The sequence below is a fragment of the Pieris brassicae genome, chromosome 4 (assembly GCF_905147105.1).
Source record: "Pieris brassicae chromosome 4, ilPieBrab1.1, whole genome shotgun sequence".
In the NCBI taxonomy this organism is placed as follows: Eukaryota; Metazoa; Arthropoda; class Insecta; order Lepidoptera; family Pieridae; genus Pieris; species Pieris brassicae.
Genome location: NC_059668.1, coordinates 6,426,434 through 6,441,494, shown reverse-complemented (window position 1 = coordinate 6,441,494; position 15,061 = coordinate 6,426,434). Strand labels below are relative to the sequence as shown.

The 15,061-nt window shown below is 31.4% G+C and overlaps 1 protein-coding gene across 4 annotated transcripts in view; it reads right to left on the bottom strand.

The window, feature by feature from the left end:
• Positions 1-2,487: 2,487 nt before the first annotated feature.
• Positions 2,488-15,061, bottom strand: part of LOC123708090 (extracellular serine/threonine protein CG31145) — a 55,561-nt gene continuing 42,987 nt past the window's right edge. For all 4 annotated transcript variants that reach the window (XM_045658592.1, XM_045658593.1, XM_045658590.1 and 1 more), the window contains 8 exons: positions 14,402-14,526; positions 12,515-12,593; positions 8,280-8,372; positions 6,657-6,900; positions 6,070-6,150; positions 5,145-5,257; positions 4,690-4,830; positions 2,488-3,940 (listed from right to left, as the gene is read on the bottom strand). In XM_045658592.1, the coding sequence (XP_045514548.1) occupies positions 3,751-3,940; positions 4,690-4,830; positions 5,145-5,257; positions 6,070-6,150; positions 6,657-6,900; positions 8,280-8,372; positions 12,515-12,593; positions 14,402-14,526 (1,066 nt within the window). In that variant the 3' untranslated portion in view covers positions 2,488-3,750. The remainder of the gene's footprint in view (positions 3,941-4,689; positions 4,831-5,144; positions 5,258-6,069; positions 6,151-6,656; positions 6,901-8,279; positions 8,373-12,514; positions 12,594-14,401; positions 14,527-15,061) is intronic.

Here is a 15,061-nt window from a genome sequence, read left to right as displayed (position 1 = left end):
TTTTGTGATTCCATGCATGATATTTCTTTAAATCATTAGTGATATAATGAACTACTAACTTATATTGACAACGTGTTTGTGTTTTTTTCTCTATAATGAAAGTACGTCCTTCTATTTAGCCCGCTAAGCGTTTGTTGCTTTGTCATTTTGACATTGACATTTGTACAGAAAAACTTGGCGATTAAAAATAGCGGTGGAGAGTTTTTTGTTAGTTCTTCTCACCCGCCCTCGATTTGGGAACTGATAGATTATTTTTTTTATAAATATTGATTTGATATAATTTTAGACGAGAGACTAATCTGATGTATATAAAAACCGATGCCTTGCTTATTGCTTGCTTATTAATTAATTAATTTGATGCATTTTGACACAGAGTAGTGAGTATATTCTTTTGACCTTTGATTCTCGAAATAATTGACGTGATCAATATCATTCGGACAATTTCGGGATGTGCCATCATGATAATTTTGACCTAGCACTCTAACGATAAAAACACTTTGTTTCTAATATAAAGTAATATTATACTGCGAAATAAGCCTACAAACGATAATACATAGCTGTGTTTATTAGCATTACTTACACCACATTCAAAATAAACAGAAAAATAAGCATTATTATACTCAAAACAATTTGTGTATATTCATAGTTTCTTTTGACTTTGAAAAATCTCGTATCGTGTTCCAATTTCAAATTTATGTAAAGTGAAAATTTTCTTATTTTTCGCATGATATTGTATGCTGCGTGATTGGTATTGTTCATACAAAATAGATATCGGCTTGTACATTACATTCACGTATGCCTAGGAATATAAAATTTGGTGAAGTAAATTGAAGATTGTGAATCTGAAAATAACGTGAAAATTATTATATTTCTGTTCTTTTGACTTTACATACGTATTATAAAAGCTATCGCGTGTGCTGTTATATATTTATATGGTTTACGAAGTTTTTAATTATTACATGAATTTATACGAGAATGATAGGGATTTATTTATCTATGTATATATCTCAAGAACGCCCTAACTACAGTAATTAGTTTGTAATCAAGTCTTGATAAGAAGAGTATAGTAAGAATTAAATCATATAAAGAATTGAATGTATAACAATAGAAAATTAGTAACAAAAAAACTCTTGCCACACTTTTTATATATTTTATGTACGCGTGTACGTAAACGTAAACAACCCTATATATACAAATAGTTTATAACAAACAAGATAAATGCCGTAAAACTATAAAATGTTACGACAAATATTCATATTTGCTTTTACTGCCCGTGGTTTTATGTGTCCTTTATGTGGCAACCTTTGTTACAGGACATAGACACTTGATTCCACAACAATTTGCATTCTATCAACCTGCAGCTTTTCAATAGCCATTGACTTTTAGGAATCACAAAGAATGCATCAACAATATAAACAATACACGCAAAATCTGTTACTACGACATAGAAGGGACTACTCAGACAGACCGTTTACGACGACATCGTTTAGAACAACATACTAGTTATATTGGACAAAATCAAAGGTCCCAGCTGAATTCTGTGTATTAGGTACTTAATAACAACGTCATCGGCTGTTACAACAATACTTTTTAAGACCAAATACAGTCAAAATCTGTTATAAAGACATCAAAGTAGTCTCATCAGAGTAGACCACTCATATTTGGTCGTCATATAACCGGTATGTTGTTCTAAATGATGTCGTAGTAAACGGTTTTGATTCTGTTTATAAATAAATGAACCAAAAATTATAATATTTGTTTTTATAGAACTTCGTATATAAGATGTTTTCTCTGGTAATGATGGTTTGAATTTGACTAAGAGTTCGAGGATTTTGACGCCTGCTTTATACGGCTTCTTTGTAGAACGGCCTTATAGCATGTTGGTGTCCTTAATGTTTAAAGAACTTTATTTCTCATTACAAAAAAAATGTATTTTATTTACATGAGAACTTAATATGTATATACGAACGAGATACACGTCGCTATCAGCCATCCCGATTTTAGTCTACTAAGCTGATTCTGATATGTTTAATGCCCTTTTGAATTGGTTAAATAATTGCACTCAATAGACTTCTTCAAATAATTTGTACGCGGCTTTGGCAAGACATGTCCTTCACAAGGCATTGACAATAGCTGATTTTTTTTTTACATAACTTATGGTATACTTATAAAAATATTATGTCCCATGTTAAGATATTGCTAAATCGTCTTTCAATAATATTAATTCTAAAAAAACGTAGCCTAAGAAATGTATATATCTATATACATTCCTATACCGCGCTACAATCAAAAAGTCAAGTAATCAGCTTTTTGTACTTGACACACACCGTCAACTTTTTGGGTCTACGCCATTCTGGCCCTCATGATGTTTTCTTTTAGCATACGGGCATGTGTTGAATGTGCACATACACAGTAAGTGCATTGGTGCATAGTCTGGGATTGAACCGGATCGGATCGGCTGAGGAAAATAAAAATTAAACCAAACTATATACCTTAAAATTTATTAACAACCAACATAAACACGCATCTATTCGAGTCATACAACATTAAAAAATCATACATAGGTATATCTTTGGCAAGTCAACTTTAATAATTAAAAAGCCTCATACAATTAAACATAAATTAAGTAGGAGTCTTATATAGCTTATCCTGACTTTGATTGGGGAAAGATATAATTTTTATATTCCCTGATAGACCAAAGATAACTGATACATCACAATAGGTTCTGCAATATATAAACAAACTCATATAAGATAACACAACAACTCAAGTAGGTAACAGAATTTTTCCCTCGTGAGATCAAACCGAGACAAATGCATATTAAAATCTGTAAAATTAACAATAAATAATTGAATACATCCCAAAAATAACCAAAACCAGAAATAAAACTCTTATAAAAAGATATCACATAGTCCTGTATACAATGATATGTCGCGATGAGCTTTGAGCCGTGGTAACAGAAATGAAAGTAGCAAATAAACTAATCTAAAATTGCATTTCACTATTATGTACAAATTTCACTTATACTACGAGTCTTCAGACCTATAAATAGCTGGTGTGCAACATACAATTGGGATTGAGAATATTATTTTCAAAGTTCCCAAAAAGTATCAAAATTGTTTTAGCCGTACAAAACTCACTTATGAATAGATATATTTATTCATGTTAATATATTATCCGTCAATCCATGTTATTTTCGGGGCTTATAGAGTAACTGTCTGCATTTGGAGAAACTTTGGCACTAAAATATTAACTCAAAAAATTGCATTGATAAGCTTTTAGATATGATAACGATTATATTGGTAGTTTTTTTTAATATTTTTTACATAAACAGTAAACGGTTATAAAACAACCCCTTACAGAGACTAGTTAGTAGCATCTACGGCATTTCAGTATAAAAATTAATTTTACAGGAACTCATGTTAAACTTACACTCAAACTATTCACTTTAAATATACCAAATTGTACATTGCAAGTAATAAAGTAGTAGATAGCGATTAATTCTTCTAATAAAGATTGTATTGGAAAATCGTGAGCAATTTTCTTTTAGCTTCATAGTTCGTTTGTAAACAAATTTTTCTTTCAACACCTTTCAAACTCTTTACAGGCTTGAACGTAGCCGGTATCGTATGCCAACACAAATTGTCTATAATACTCGACTGATAGTCCTTAACAATGCCAATTACTGGCTAAACACTCAAATTGCACATAGTTCCCGACTCTGAACATTATATCACGTCACATATTTCATCATACAATGTCATTAAGTTCATTTTGTAAAGGATTTTCAGCTTTTTCAACACATTTCCTGATAGCATCAAGAACGATGACCAAACGTCGGTCTAAAGCAGCTAAGTGAGGCTCCCACAAGATTGGGGAGACCGGATCAACCCTCATTGACTCCCGGAGAACTGAAGATAGTGGTACTCCGTTGTTGTATCTTAAAAAAAAACATTCTTAATAATTATAGTGCTGTCAAATACCTGAAAGATTTAAGGCATATTGAAGTACCCACGTAGAAAAGGAAATTCAAAGCCAAATCTTTTGATCATTTTTATAATAATAATAAAATATTATTCTGTACCAATAACAAAGCTGGTGCGGCTGAAAAAGCTAAAGCATGTAAATACAGAGTCTAGGCTCCAAATATGATATTGTTCCATTCGGTGTCGTGACTATTGGTCCGTAGGGTCCTAGCGCTATAAGGCTTTTTAAGTAAATAGCAAAAAAGTTAGTTGGCATCACAGGACATCGAACAGCTGGCAGCTACCTCGGACAAAGACTTAGTCTAGCTATTCAAAGGGGGACTGCTGCCAGTATCTTCGGAACCTTGCTTAAATGCACTCCTTTTAATAATATATTTTAGTTATTGTTTTTTGTTATATTAATTTAGTAGGTGTTATCATTTAAATGAGGTAAAATCGTGATAATAAAATTTAAGCCCAAGTTGGGCCACTACTTAAAATTAAATAACATACATATCGTTCATGTATGTTACATTTTCTCGAATGAAAATAAAAAATATTCAAGCGCCTTTAAAGTGTCGCACATTTATCGCGGTTTGAAGTAGCGGAACGCTTGTTAAGTATCACAAACACACACACACAATCAAAATCATTAAAGTTTTTCTAAATTTAATACAGTTGTTAAACATAAGTTAAAATCTTATACTAAATAAATATAACTCACTTTAGAAGTACAGCGAGTGTAGTATGCCGTACTAGGCAGCATTGCAGCAGCGGCGCCAAAATGCTGAGTTCATCATGAAGAGCCTTTCCAAAGGCCCTACCCTGATCCAAATGCAGGGTAAATGTTTCGTTGCCAAACATTCTGGAAGAAATGAAATGAAAAGTGAAAAATCACTTTACAATCTTCAACAACATATATTATTGATATACACATAATATTGATTTTATAAATGCTTCAAAATGTTACGGTTAGGAATCCCATAGTTAGTAAAGAGGTTTTTAATGGGTTTATTTGTAAATGGCAAATACAAAATCTTTACCAATTTAAAAAAATTCTTATACTTGTAACAATTATATAGGCATACCGCCTAAAAGAGATTCCTCAAATAGTAGTAATGTAAAAATGTTAGAAAAGATTTTTAATCATTCCTACAATGTCAAAAATTATATACTTACTTAAAAGTTTCGTAATGATGTCTGTCCATATTACCCGTGAGGAAATCAAATATGGACATATCCATTAGATCCAGGAGTCTTCTACCTGAATCGTATGGTGGAGTTGTACGGACCTAGATAAATTAGTTACCGTATATTAAATAAACGACTAAAATGTATGTAAAAAGAACTAACAGTATAACGCGAGCTATATTTATAGAACTTATGTAATAAATAACCGCGAATTATATATTATATACATTCGACAAATTTCACATTGACCACGATTGAGTAAAAAAATATCTTCTCTAAAAATACTTTGATTAGTTCAACAAAGTAAAAAATTTGAAAAGGCTAGGGAGTCCTCATTACATTAACATTAGTAATAATATTTGAGTGTAAACAATTTTATTATATTTTCGGAACCATTTCGGATTATTTATAACATACTATAGAACCTAAAAAAAAATTATTTTAAATTCTGTCCATTATCATTGGTGACGTCATTCCCAGTGAAATACCATGCTTCTAAACGTAGATCAGTTTTTACGTGTTAACTATCATTATGCGATTGGTGTTAATTAAATGGTCTCACACGAAATTCAATACAGAAGAAGACATATCTTTAAAGCATACTACGTGATTATGGATTCTGCTAATTTGTGACGGTTTGGTATCACGTGACTAACGTATAAAAATCAATAGAATTAACTATGAAGTTTTAATAGGATTCATATTTATTTATCAGATATTCAGATCTATAACCTTTTTACACAGAATACTCTCAATAACACTTTATTTTAAATAGCCTAATATACCTGCATAGTTTTGTAATAAAATATCATAATGAAACAAAATTTAATTTATATTGTATAAAGTTTCTGTATTCGTTATTAAGTAAATAAATATCTTTTGAACAATAAGCAAACTAGAAATAATAAATTACCGTATCGCAATAATCCGATTGCAATTCCCACTGCGCTTTTCGTCGTTTGTGATACGATCGTCTCCACGGGTGCCTCCATACCTGAAAACATCAGACCCATATTTGTACTTGTCTGTTTTATTGATAATTATGATAAGGTCTAATAATAATAATCAAACCAAAAACTTTACAAAGATAAAATTCAAAGCCCTCTTTATAATTGTTCGAGAAACAATTTCCATACATATAAAATAAAGATAAAAATTCGTTAAAATAATGCTATTACTAGGCCTATATTGAAATAAGCAGAATCCATTTTTCAAATGGAAAAATTCTTAATTCAATAACATCTGTAAATAGTGAAGTGTAATCTGGAGTGTATGGTCTATTTCATTGGTTAGTTTTCTCTATAAACAACCATTTATTCCATCCAACGCAAAACAATTTATTGGTTCGATGGAAATTAAAGCCTGAATCTTCGTACTATACTGTGTGTCACCAATTTAGATATTTTACAGCTTATATGTTAAAGTGGAAACAATAATCAAGGATCTTGTTACCACAATCAATTAAAAAAACATCGTTTCATACTTTTAATATTCTCATACCTTTCGTTCAGCCAGATCCGAGGACGGTAGGAACGCAGCAAAGCTCCCTTCTAACATATCTGGGTTGCCACAAATCGCGTGACCAGTATCACAGTAATAGGAGCATTTTCCATGAAAGCAAAAATTGTTTGCTGGCGATACGAAAAATGTCTTGAGGATGTCCCCCTCCGTCACGTCATATATTTCCGTCGTCATGTTTAGAACTCGACCGACGACTGGCATCGCTCTCCGGAAGCCGAGTATTCTGTGAAAAAAAAGCCTAGTGTATAGAACCAAATCTATAATATTAAAAAAAAAACAATGCCTCCAGGCTCGAAAATTTTGCTGCTACTTTTATACACAATGAAGTTATAGGGCGAGAAAAGGATGGTACCGTGTTTTTACCATGGCGGGGCCAACTCTCCAAAACTCTACTGCTCCCAGATAGAATTTTTCATTTTATATAGCAACAAATTTTATCTGTTTATGCTATTGGTGTGAATAGACAAATCATTCAAAATTGCATACACAGTTTATATAATTCATATAACATACAAACGTCTATTCTATCGAACCATAAAAAAAACAACATCATTCAATAATGCATATATGATATTTCATATATATAACGAACAAACCCGCAACCATATATGTGGAGTTGCACACAAATTAAAAAGCACAGGGCTCATTCAGAATCCTAGTTATTTTTAATTTAAGTATCAATACATTGAATGGCGCGCTCGCAATTGTTTATTGTTTTGTTTAAAATATTAATTATTGAACTTTGAAACGACAAACTTACAATGTCGTAATTTTGAATAGTGTTTATTCGTACACATACAGGTTTAAAGATCTTTCTCAAGAAAGATTACATGGGATTGTGAACAAGAGAATTAGGTACCTATTACTAGAGTTTAAACTAATTCCTGCTAACAGCTTACATGCAATCTTTCTTGATAAATTTGCGTCAAAAATTATTTTCTATTTGTAGTATTATTCCAGTATAAAATTTAAAAGGCATAATTTAAATGTAATTTTAATTCTTATGGTCGAGTTCTTTTACCAATTTTATAGTGCATGACCGAAACTAATAAACTAAAATCTAACTATTAAATAAATCCTATTACATTCGGTATCTCTCGATCGAAAATACCAACTGAAATTGCAATCAATATTTTTTATAAAGTGCATTCAGTTCAGTCTATTTAAATCTTTAGGAGGTAAATATAATCTGAGTTTGTTATTAAATGAGTTTCTATTTGGGCATAATAAGTGTTTTGTTCTATTACCTTATTTACGCGGTAATGGCAGAGTTAAAATATCTTTCATTTTTTAAATAGATATGTACAATTTCATAAAAACTACTTCGTAGGTACCACGTGGGGTCCTATTTTATTTTTATTAGAAATACAGTTTTTGCGACGAATTAGCATGTATCCGTTTTAACAGACATTTTGGTTTAAATAAAAATATATATATTTAAAAAATAATTATATATATAAGTCACGCCCGCCTCTCAGTGGGATAGGTAGAGACCTTAACCACGTGTTACGGTCTTTAAATACCTTACTTCCTCGACTCTCGTGATATCACCTTGAGAAGAAATAATCATACTTGATATTTGCATTCTGTTAAGATTTTTACCTGTCCAAATGAAACGCGGCAATTTCAGCATTGTGACGCTCATAGTCCGAGAAGTAGAAGTGATTTGGCAACGTTTGGACGTCTCTTGCAAATCTGTGAACAAATGATAATTAAATTTAAACGTGTCATTGAAATGTGTCCCTTTATTACTATCTTCATGGCTTCATAAGTCATTTCATAACATTAGTTTGAGTGGAAAGTATAAATAACACGGTATGCAAAGCCGTAAGATTCTTTCCATAGTATAATATTAATATTAGGTCTGTATGTATAATCACCAAGCAAATATTCTGTAGAATAATTCTATTTTTCCTAAAATATTTCATTTTGCCAGTATGCACTACATAGAAGATATCGCAATAAAACAAACATGTTAACAGCTTGTAATGTAATATACGGTGTGATGTACGGCCACACACTATTTTCTTTAGTTCGTACGTACAGACCGAGCGTAGTTTAAAAAGCATTTTATATACACACAATGGTGGTAAGTAATAACTTATAGAATAACTCTTACCGAAAAACTATTTACGATTTTGTGTTTAACCTCTATAAATCTATATATCCCTTTATATACATACTAGTAAATAAAGGTATGGACACTAGCAGTACGTTGTTTAACGCGTGGTTACACCCACTCATTGTCCGCTGTGTTAGTATGTAATGTTAGTAGAGATTCCGGTCATTATATAATAGCTTAAAGGTAATGACAATTTTGTATTCTAGTGTTAAAACGTAATTTTGCATACCACTTCAATAATCACACACTTTCGTGACATTATCGAATGCTCTATTTGTACTTCTACTAAAATATTCGAAAATTGTAAGCGCGGTTACGAACCCAATCTTGGTGCTAGGACTTTTAATAAAATTAATCTTAATTAACTAGCTGATTTATTAACTTAACTTTTCCGTGTCTTTTAACCAAATTATATGCCAGCACATATGTGTAGATTCTTTTGGAAAGCAATAACTGACGAACCCTTGAAACGCAAAGTATTTTTCAGTAGGGTATATTTTTCAATTTTATCAAGGACCTTACGACCTTTTTAAGACATCATGTATAAGGACCGTCACTTTCAGGTTTGATTCCCGGTCGGAGTTATAATTGAGTCTCTAGTTCTTAGATTCCAACCAAACTGTTGATCCTTTCGCATGTCTGATACTAATTTAATAATGTATATCGAAAACCAAATATCGAGTCTAAGCGATCATGTTTGTTGTATGCGTAAGTCCCTACGGAAGAAGAACGACTCTCTACAGAGGCTTATGCCGGATTTTTTCATACTCCCGTTATTTAAATTGTATGCAACCAAAATAATATACAAAAGTGAGAGGATAATGTGATATTTATTTCCCACTATTCCCAGAAAAAACATAAGCGATACTATTAGTAAGATAGAGCACGAATCGTCACAAGTATTACGATAAAATCGTTATAATCTAACAAACGTGTTTAACAAGTCATCTTCATTGAGGATATTGAACTTATTTTATCGATTATCATATCAAACAGTTGATAACCAATTTTATAATGGACATTAGCAATCTCTATGTAGCAGGAGAATTAAAGTGACATGACATTACAAAAATTACACACATACATCATCCTCCGGGAACGTAGAAATAACATAATTAAAAAAAGTTATGAAAAACACATGAAATTGAGGACAACAATATAGTCAAATAATAAATAAAATACTAAACTTAAGAGACGGTGAGTGAAAAGTCTGTTATGTAAAGTAGACAAGGATCTAGGATAGCAGATTAATATCATGAAAGTTTCCTCTATTTAATTGAAAAACCAACTCACAAAGAATCGACATGAGTAATTCACAACACATATAGAGTAAAACAATAATCTGTCTTAGAATGTTAAAGTTATTTCAAGTAAAGCATTCAAAATCTCGATAATTTAGATACAAATTATGTAGAAATTATCTTCATAAGTCTACCGTTAGTTGATAGCACAAAAAAGTATTGATAACAGTCCTTATCAGGTACCGATAACGATAAACCAATCAGCCGTACACGAAAGGGTTATGTCTTCGAATTTATCGTCCCTATGCGTGGACACCGGACTTGATATGTCGACGGGATAAACCCGAGAGAACATAATTTACTTTGTAAATCACTTGGAAGTGCGACTTCTATGTAAACTAACACAAACTTAAAAAGGAGGCCGCTATGAAAAGTTCGTTTGGTTTTTTGATTTCTTAAATTAGACTTTTCTCTTTTTGCTACCTGTTCATTACTGGCGGAGCTTAACTGTCAGTCTTGCGAAGAGTCAAATTAGTGAAATAGTAATAATTCATAAACGAAATGCGATATGTTACGAAAATTACAATGATTTCAATCAGTAAAAGTTGAATCGGATATATACTTTTATGTCAGTAGAATTTGTTGTGGGTAAATAGTTACAATTCACTATACACTTGATACAGTAATTCCAATAAGCGGTAACAGAAAAAGCATGGCAATAGAATTCACTTCGTTAACAATAGGTAACAATTGCACAAAGGGGGACTTAGGAAAAACTCGCGTTTTACTTCAATAACACTTGTAGTTGGCGAGACTAAGCCGATCACAGGAACTTCCCAACTCGACTGAATGGTCACAACTTTAAGAACCTCACGAGTAAGCACTCAAAACTAGTACATCGCTCGTGCATAGAAAAACATCGCCAACGTAAGTAAAGTGCTCGAGTATCACTCAAGAGAAGTTTTGCATCCAACAATCAAGCTTTAGGAAGAATATAGGGATACAAAATCAAGGCTCGTTTATAAAATAAAATTAATGATACGGGAAGCTTTTGTTATTATATTAATTTATACTTTAAAGAACACGAAATCTGTCGTAGATTCTACTCTAAATGACACCGTGTTAATATTTCTTATTAGACAAGTTTAAATTTTAATGTGTAATGGTAGTATTATGCCCAACATAATATTTCTTCAGATAATAAATTGTTCTGTATGTGTAATTTATTTGTATAAAACATTACGACACTTAAGGAGAAATAAACGTTTCTAAAGTAACCTTATTAATAATTAATAAAGTGTGCTTTGAACAATATAGTGTGTGAAAAGTTCCTGCTCAGAATGAATCATTTCTATGTCAACAAACGGCTTACATTCTTAGAATGACACCTTATAAATTGTTCAGGTAATCAATAACTATATAATCAAATTACTGTTTATCTATAATATATAAAATATGGATTAGTAACTTAGTGTCGAACCAAAAATGTTTGTATGTTTTACCGGAATCATTATAACTCAAAAAACCATTTATTCTAACTAGAGAAATTATGGCGTCTCAGAAAAGTCAATGAAAAGCTTTTGGTATTTTATTGATTTTAAATAGAATATTATTTTTAAAAAGTTCGATGTTGCGCAAAAAGACTTAACAAATTTTTGTCGCAAGCAAATTATCAGTGCTCAAAATTGAAGAACTGTTTCGCAAAAGCAATTGTTCCCAATTAACTTTTCCGATACCAGAATTTTATTTTGTAAGCATCCTAGCATATTGATTAGCGACCCTCAGATTTTAATTTGGTCCAATTTGTTATAAAAATTGGTTTTCAGTAATTAAATATTTATTTAATGATTAAACATAACGTTATCACAATGACACAATGACAATGGATTTAGGGTAAACTGCGAACATCCCTATCACATGTTAGATTCCTGTATCTGATTCATGATGACTTGTTTTTCTCATAGACAACCTTCTACGAATGCCTGATACACTCCGTCGTTTTTTGAGTTTAAGGCATGCCGTTTTCCTTTAATATGCGCACACCTAGAGCACAGCGGGGGTTTGAACCTACGACCTCAGCTATTAGAGTCACACGATGATAACACTAGGCTAACACTGCTCCTTAATAAATGACAATAGTCTTAAATAAACAATATTTTATTGTTTCTAAAAAACATGTATAAAGTAAGCAAAACTAGCTTTTTAATATGTATATATATTTTATCGTTTTTAAAGTATTCGTATTTAAGGATCACTTCAATTTAAATATTATAATGCTGAAGAGTTTGTTTGTATGGTTGAACGCGCTAATCTCAGAACCCACTGGTTGTATAAAAAATGTTTTGGATTGTTCATATGTTTGGGGGCTTTATAATAACTTTAGTCTACGTCCGAATGAACGCGTATGCAACCGCAGCACAGTCTATGGATAATGATTAATTTATTCGTTTAAGATTATGAACGTCAAAACTTACCTCATTGGCTTGAACAATGCTTGCACTCCATTTGGGTAGTCAATAATTAGCTTCAGTTGCGTGCCACCTTCTTTTTGCTCTGTAAGGAAATGTTTCTAGTTCAAAACACTTAGATCATCTTTATTGTAACCTCAGATGCCTTGACATTTGGGTCGTAGAGGCAGCAGAGAGTCTTTAATTTAAGCTTATTCTTTGTATTTGTTAAAATTAATACATTTTATCGTCAGAAGCGTCTTGAACTCTAGTCTTTATATCTCCGCATTGAAAATAACAATAAAAATAATAATCTATCTTAAAAATGCCGCTACGTAAAAATTAAAATAAAATACAACCTTCAAATCGATATTTACAATTAAGGCTAAACTTGAAAGTTGTCTAATGAAATTCAATCGATCTGGAACTGGAATAAATTATACAATAATTAATCTAAAAATAAAGGGTAGTCTACATGATAAACTCGGTCCGACAATGAAATCCATTTAAGGGATTTAAATATTCAAGTCCAATTGGAAGTATAAGGGCAGATTGTTGTGCCACTATTGTCCGTCGACCGCAAACCCCACAACTGATTGCGGGACCCGACTTCATTTAATATACATACCTTGCCCCAAGCTTTGTAGACAGGTGAAAAACTATTGCCCAACTATAGCAATAGAGAACTTCAAACAAAAGAAAAGCGGTTTATAAGTCATCATCGACAAAGTGGATCTAAGGGTTATCAACTGCTTTGAATCACGCGTCCTATTGCTATGTAAATTATTTAATTGAAAGATCGAAAGAGCAATCGTATAATCTACAACTACAACAAGAACCCTTGTGTTCATTTTAATATAAACATACCCCGGATCTGGACGAATTTGGTGGCACTCCAATTGAGGCTACAAATGAAATATTCTGTTTGGATTTAATTTTTGGATGCATTACTGAAGATAGACAGATAAAAACTATTGTAGCGAGAACAACAAACCATATATCGAGAGCTCTAACATTCACGAAAATTTAGAAACAAAATTTGTATGAATATCGACAACTTACGATGTTAAAACGAATAATAAACAATTGTAATTAAACATATTTATACGATTTATAGAGATAATACAATATAAATCTCAGAGAACTGGGCTAAAATTATTAATGACTATTTGCTTGAGTAAGATAGGTATAGACTAAATTGCAAGAACGATATTAAATGATACAATTTGAATTCAAATTTACTCATAACCTGTTCTGGGTAAAGCGATTGTAACATTTCGTAAATCGGCTTATAGTTACAACAATTTCTTTCTTGTTACATATTAATTTTGTTGTCTATGATCAGCTTAGTGTAATAAAAATATCGTTAATATTTAATAAAAGATTTTAAAAACTTTATTACGAATAAAAAATAATCCAGAGGTACTATGCTTTATGGGTTTGGGCTTCACAGTGTATTTGTTTCTTTGATCATTAAAGTACTAATAATTATCATTTATGCGTCATGTTATCGTTATTTGGATCTAAAATATGCCTGTTTCCTTACAACTGGGATCATAAACGTACGAAAAATGTTAGTATCGCAAATGTCAAAAGAAATCTTGATGTACCACTGGGATTTGCAACACGACTTTAGGTGAGAGTCACACGCTCAAAGTCTGCTTCGTACAAACATTCTACCAACAATATCAATAATTTGCCATTTGTCAAAACAAAATTGGACACTAGTCAAAGTTCCTTTACAACAATTTTGACAAATAAATTCTGAAAAAAAAATCTGTCCAATTACATCGCTTTAACAATTGTCTTTTGTCTCTTTCCATTATAGCGGAAATACATTTTGAAGGAAAGTGACAAAAGAGTACTTTAATTAAAACAGATCATACAAATTGGCTAAATGAACAGTTTACATACCAACGTGTAAGATTGGTGACGTCTCCATATCTTTCAGGATATCTTCAACTAACTTTTCGCCATCTTCATACAACTCATGTTGTGCGATTTTCAGTTGAAACTTCTCCAAGTTCGATGCGTTGATACTGCAAACAAATTACTCTTATATAGTTATATTAGATTAATACCTGATATCTTCAGTATGATCTGCGAATAGCGCTATAATTTTTACATAAAATTTAATATTTCGAAAAAGTTATAATAAAACATAATATTATATGTTATACTTTTTCCTTTAAATAGCTAATAAAATTGATTTTTACTGATTATTTATTAGTACAGCCTTGACAATCTAGAATGACCTCGAGTGATATAGACTTTCAAAAATATTTCTGTGCAGACCTCTTAGGTTTAGTATGTTAGTTTTGCTTGGAATATTCTTTCCTTACACAGTAAAGTTTGAAAATAATTTTTAAATATCGAATATCTGCAAGGTTTCCGCTAAAAGTGTTCTAAATTTAAATGTTGAATCTAGAGAGTTAAGTAGTTTATACTGATACCATTCAGTAATTACTATTGCACAAATAACAATCATCTTAAAACCAGATTGCACCACTTAAGACAAGTACATTTTTAAATGTACAAGTTCAATGCATTTACTAATAAGAAATTGGTTAGTTC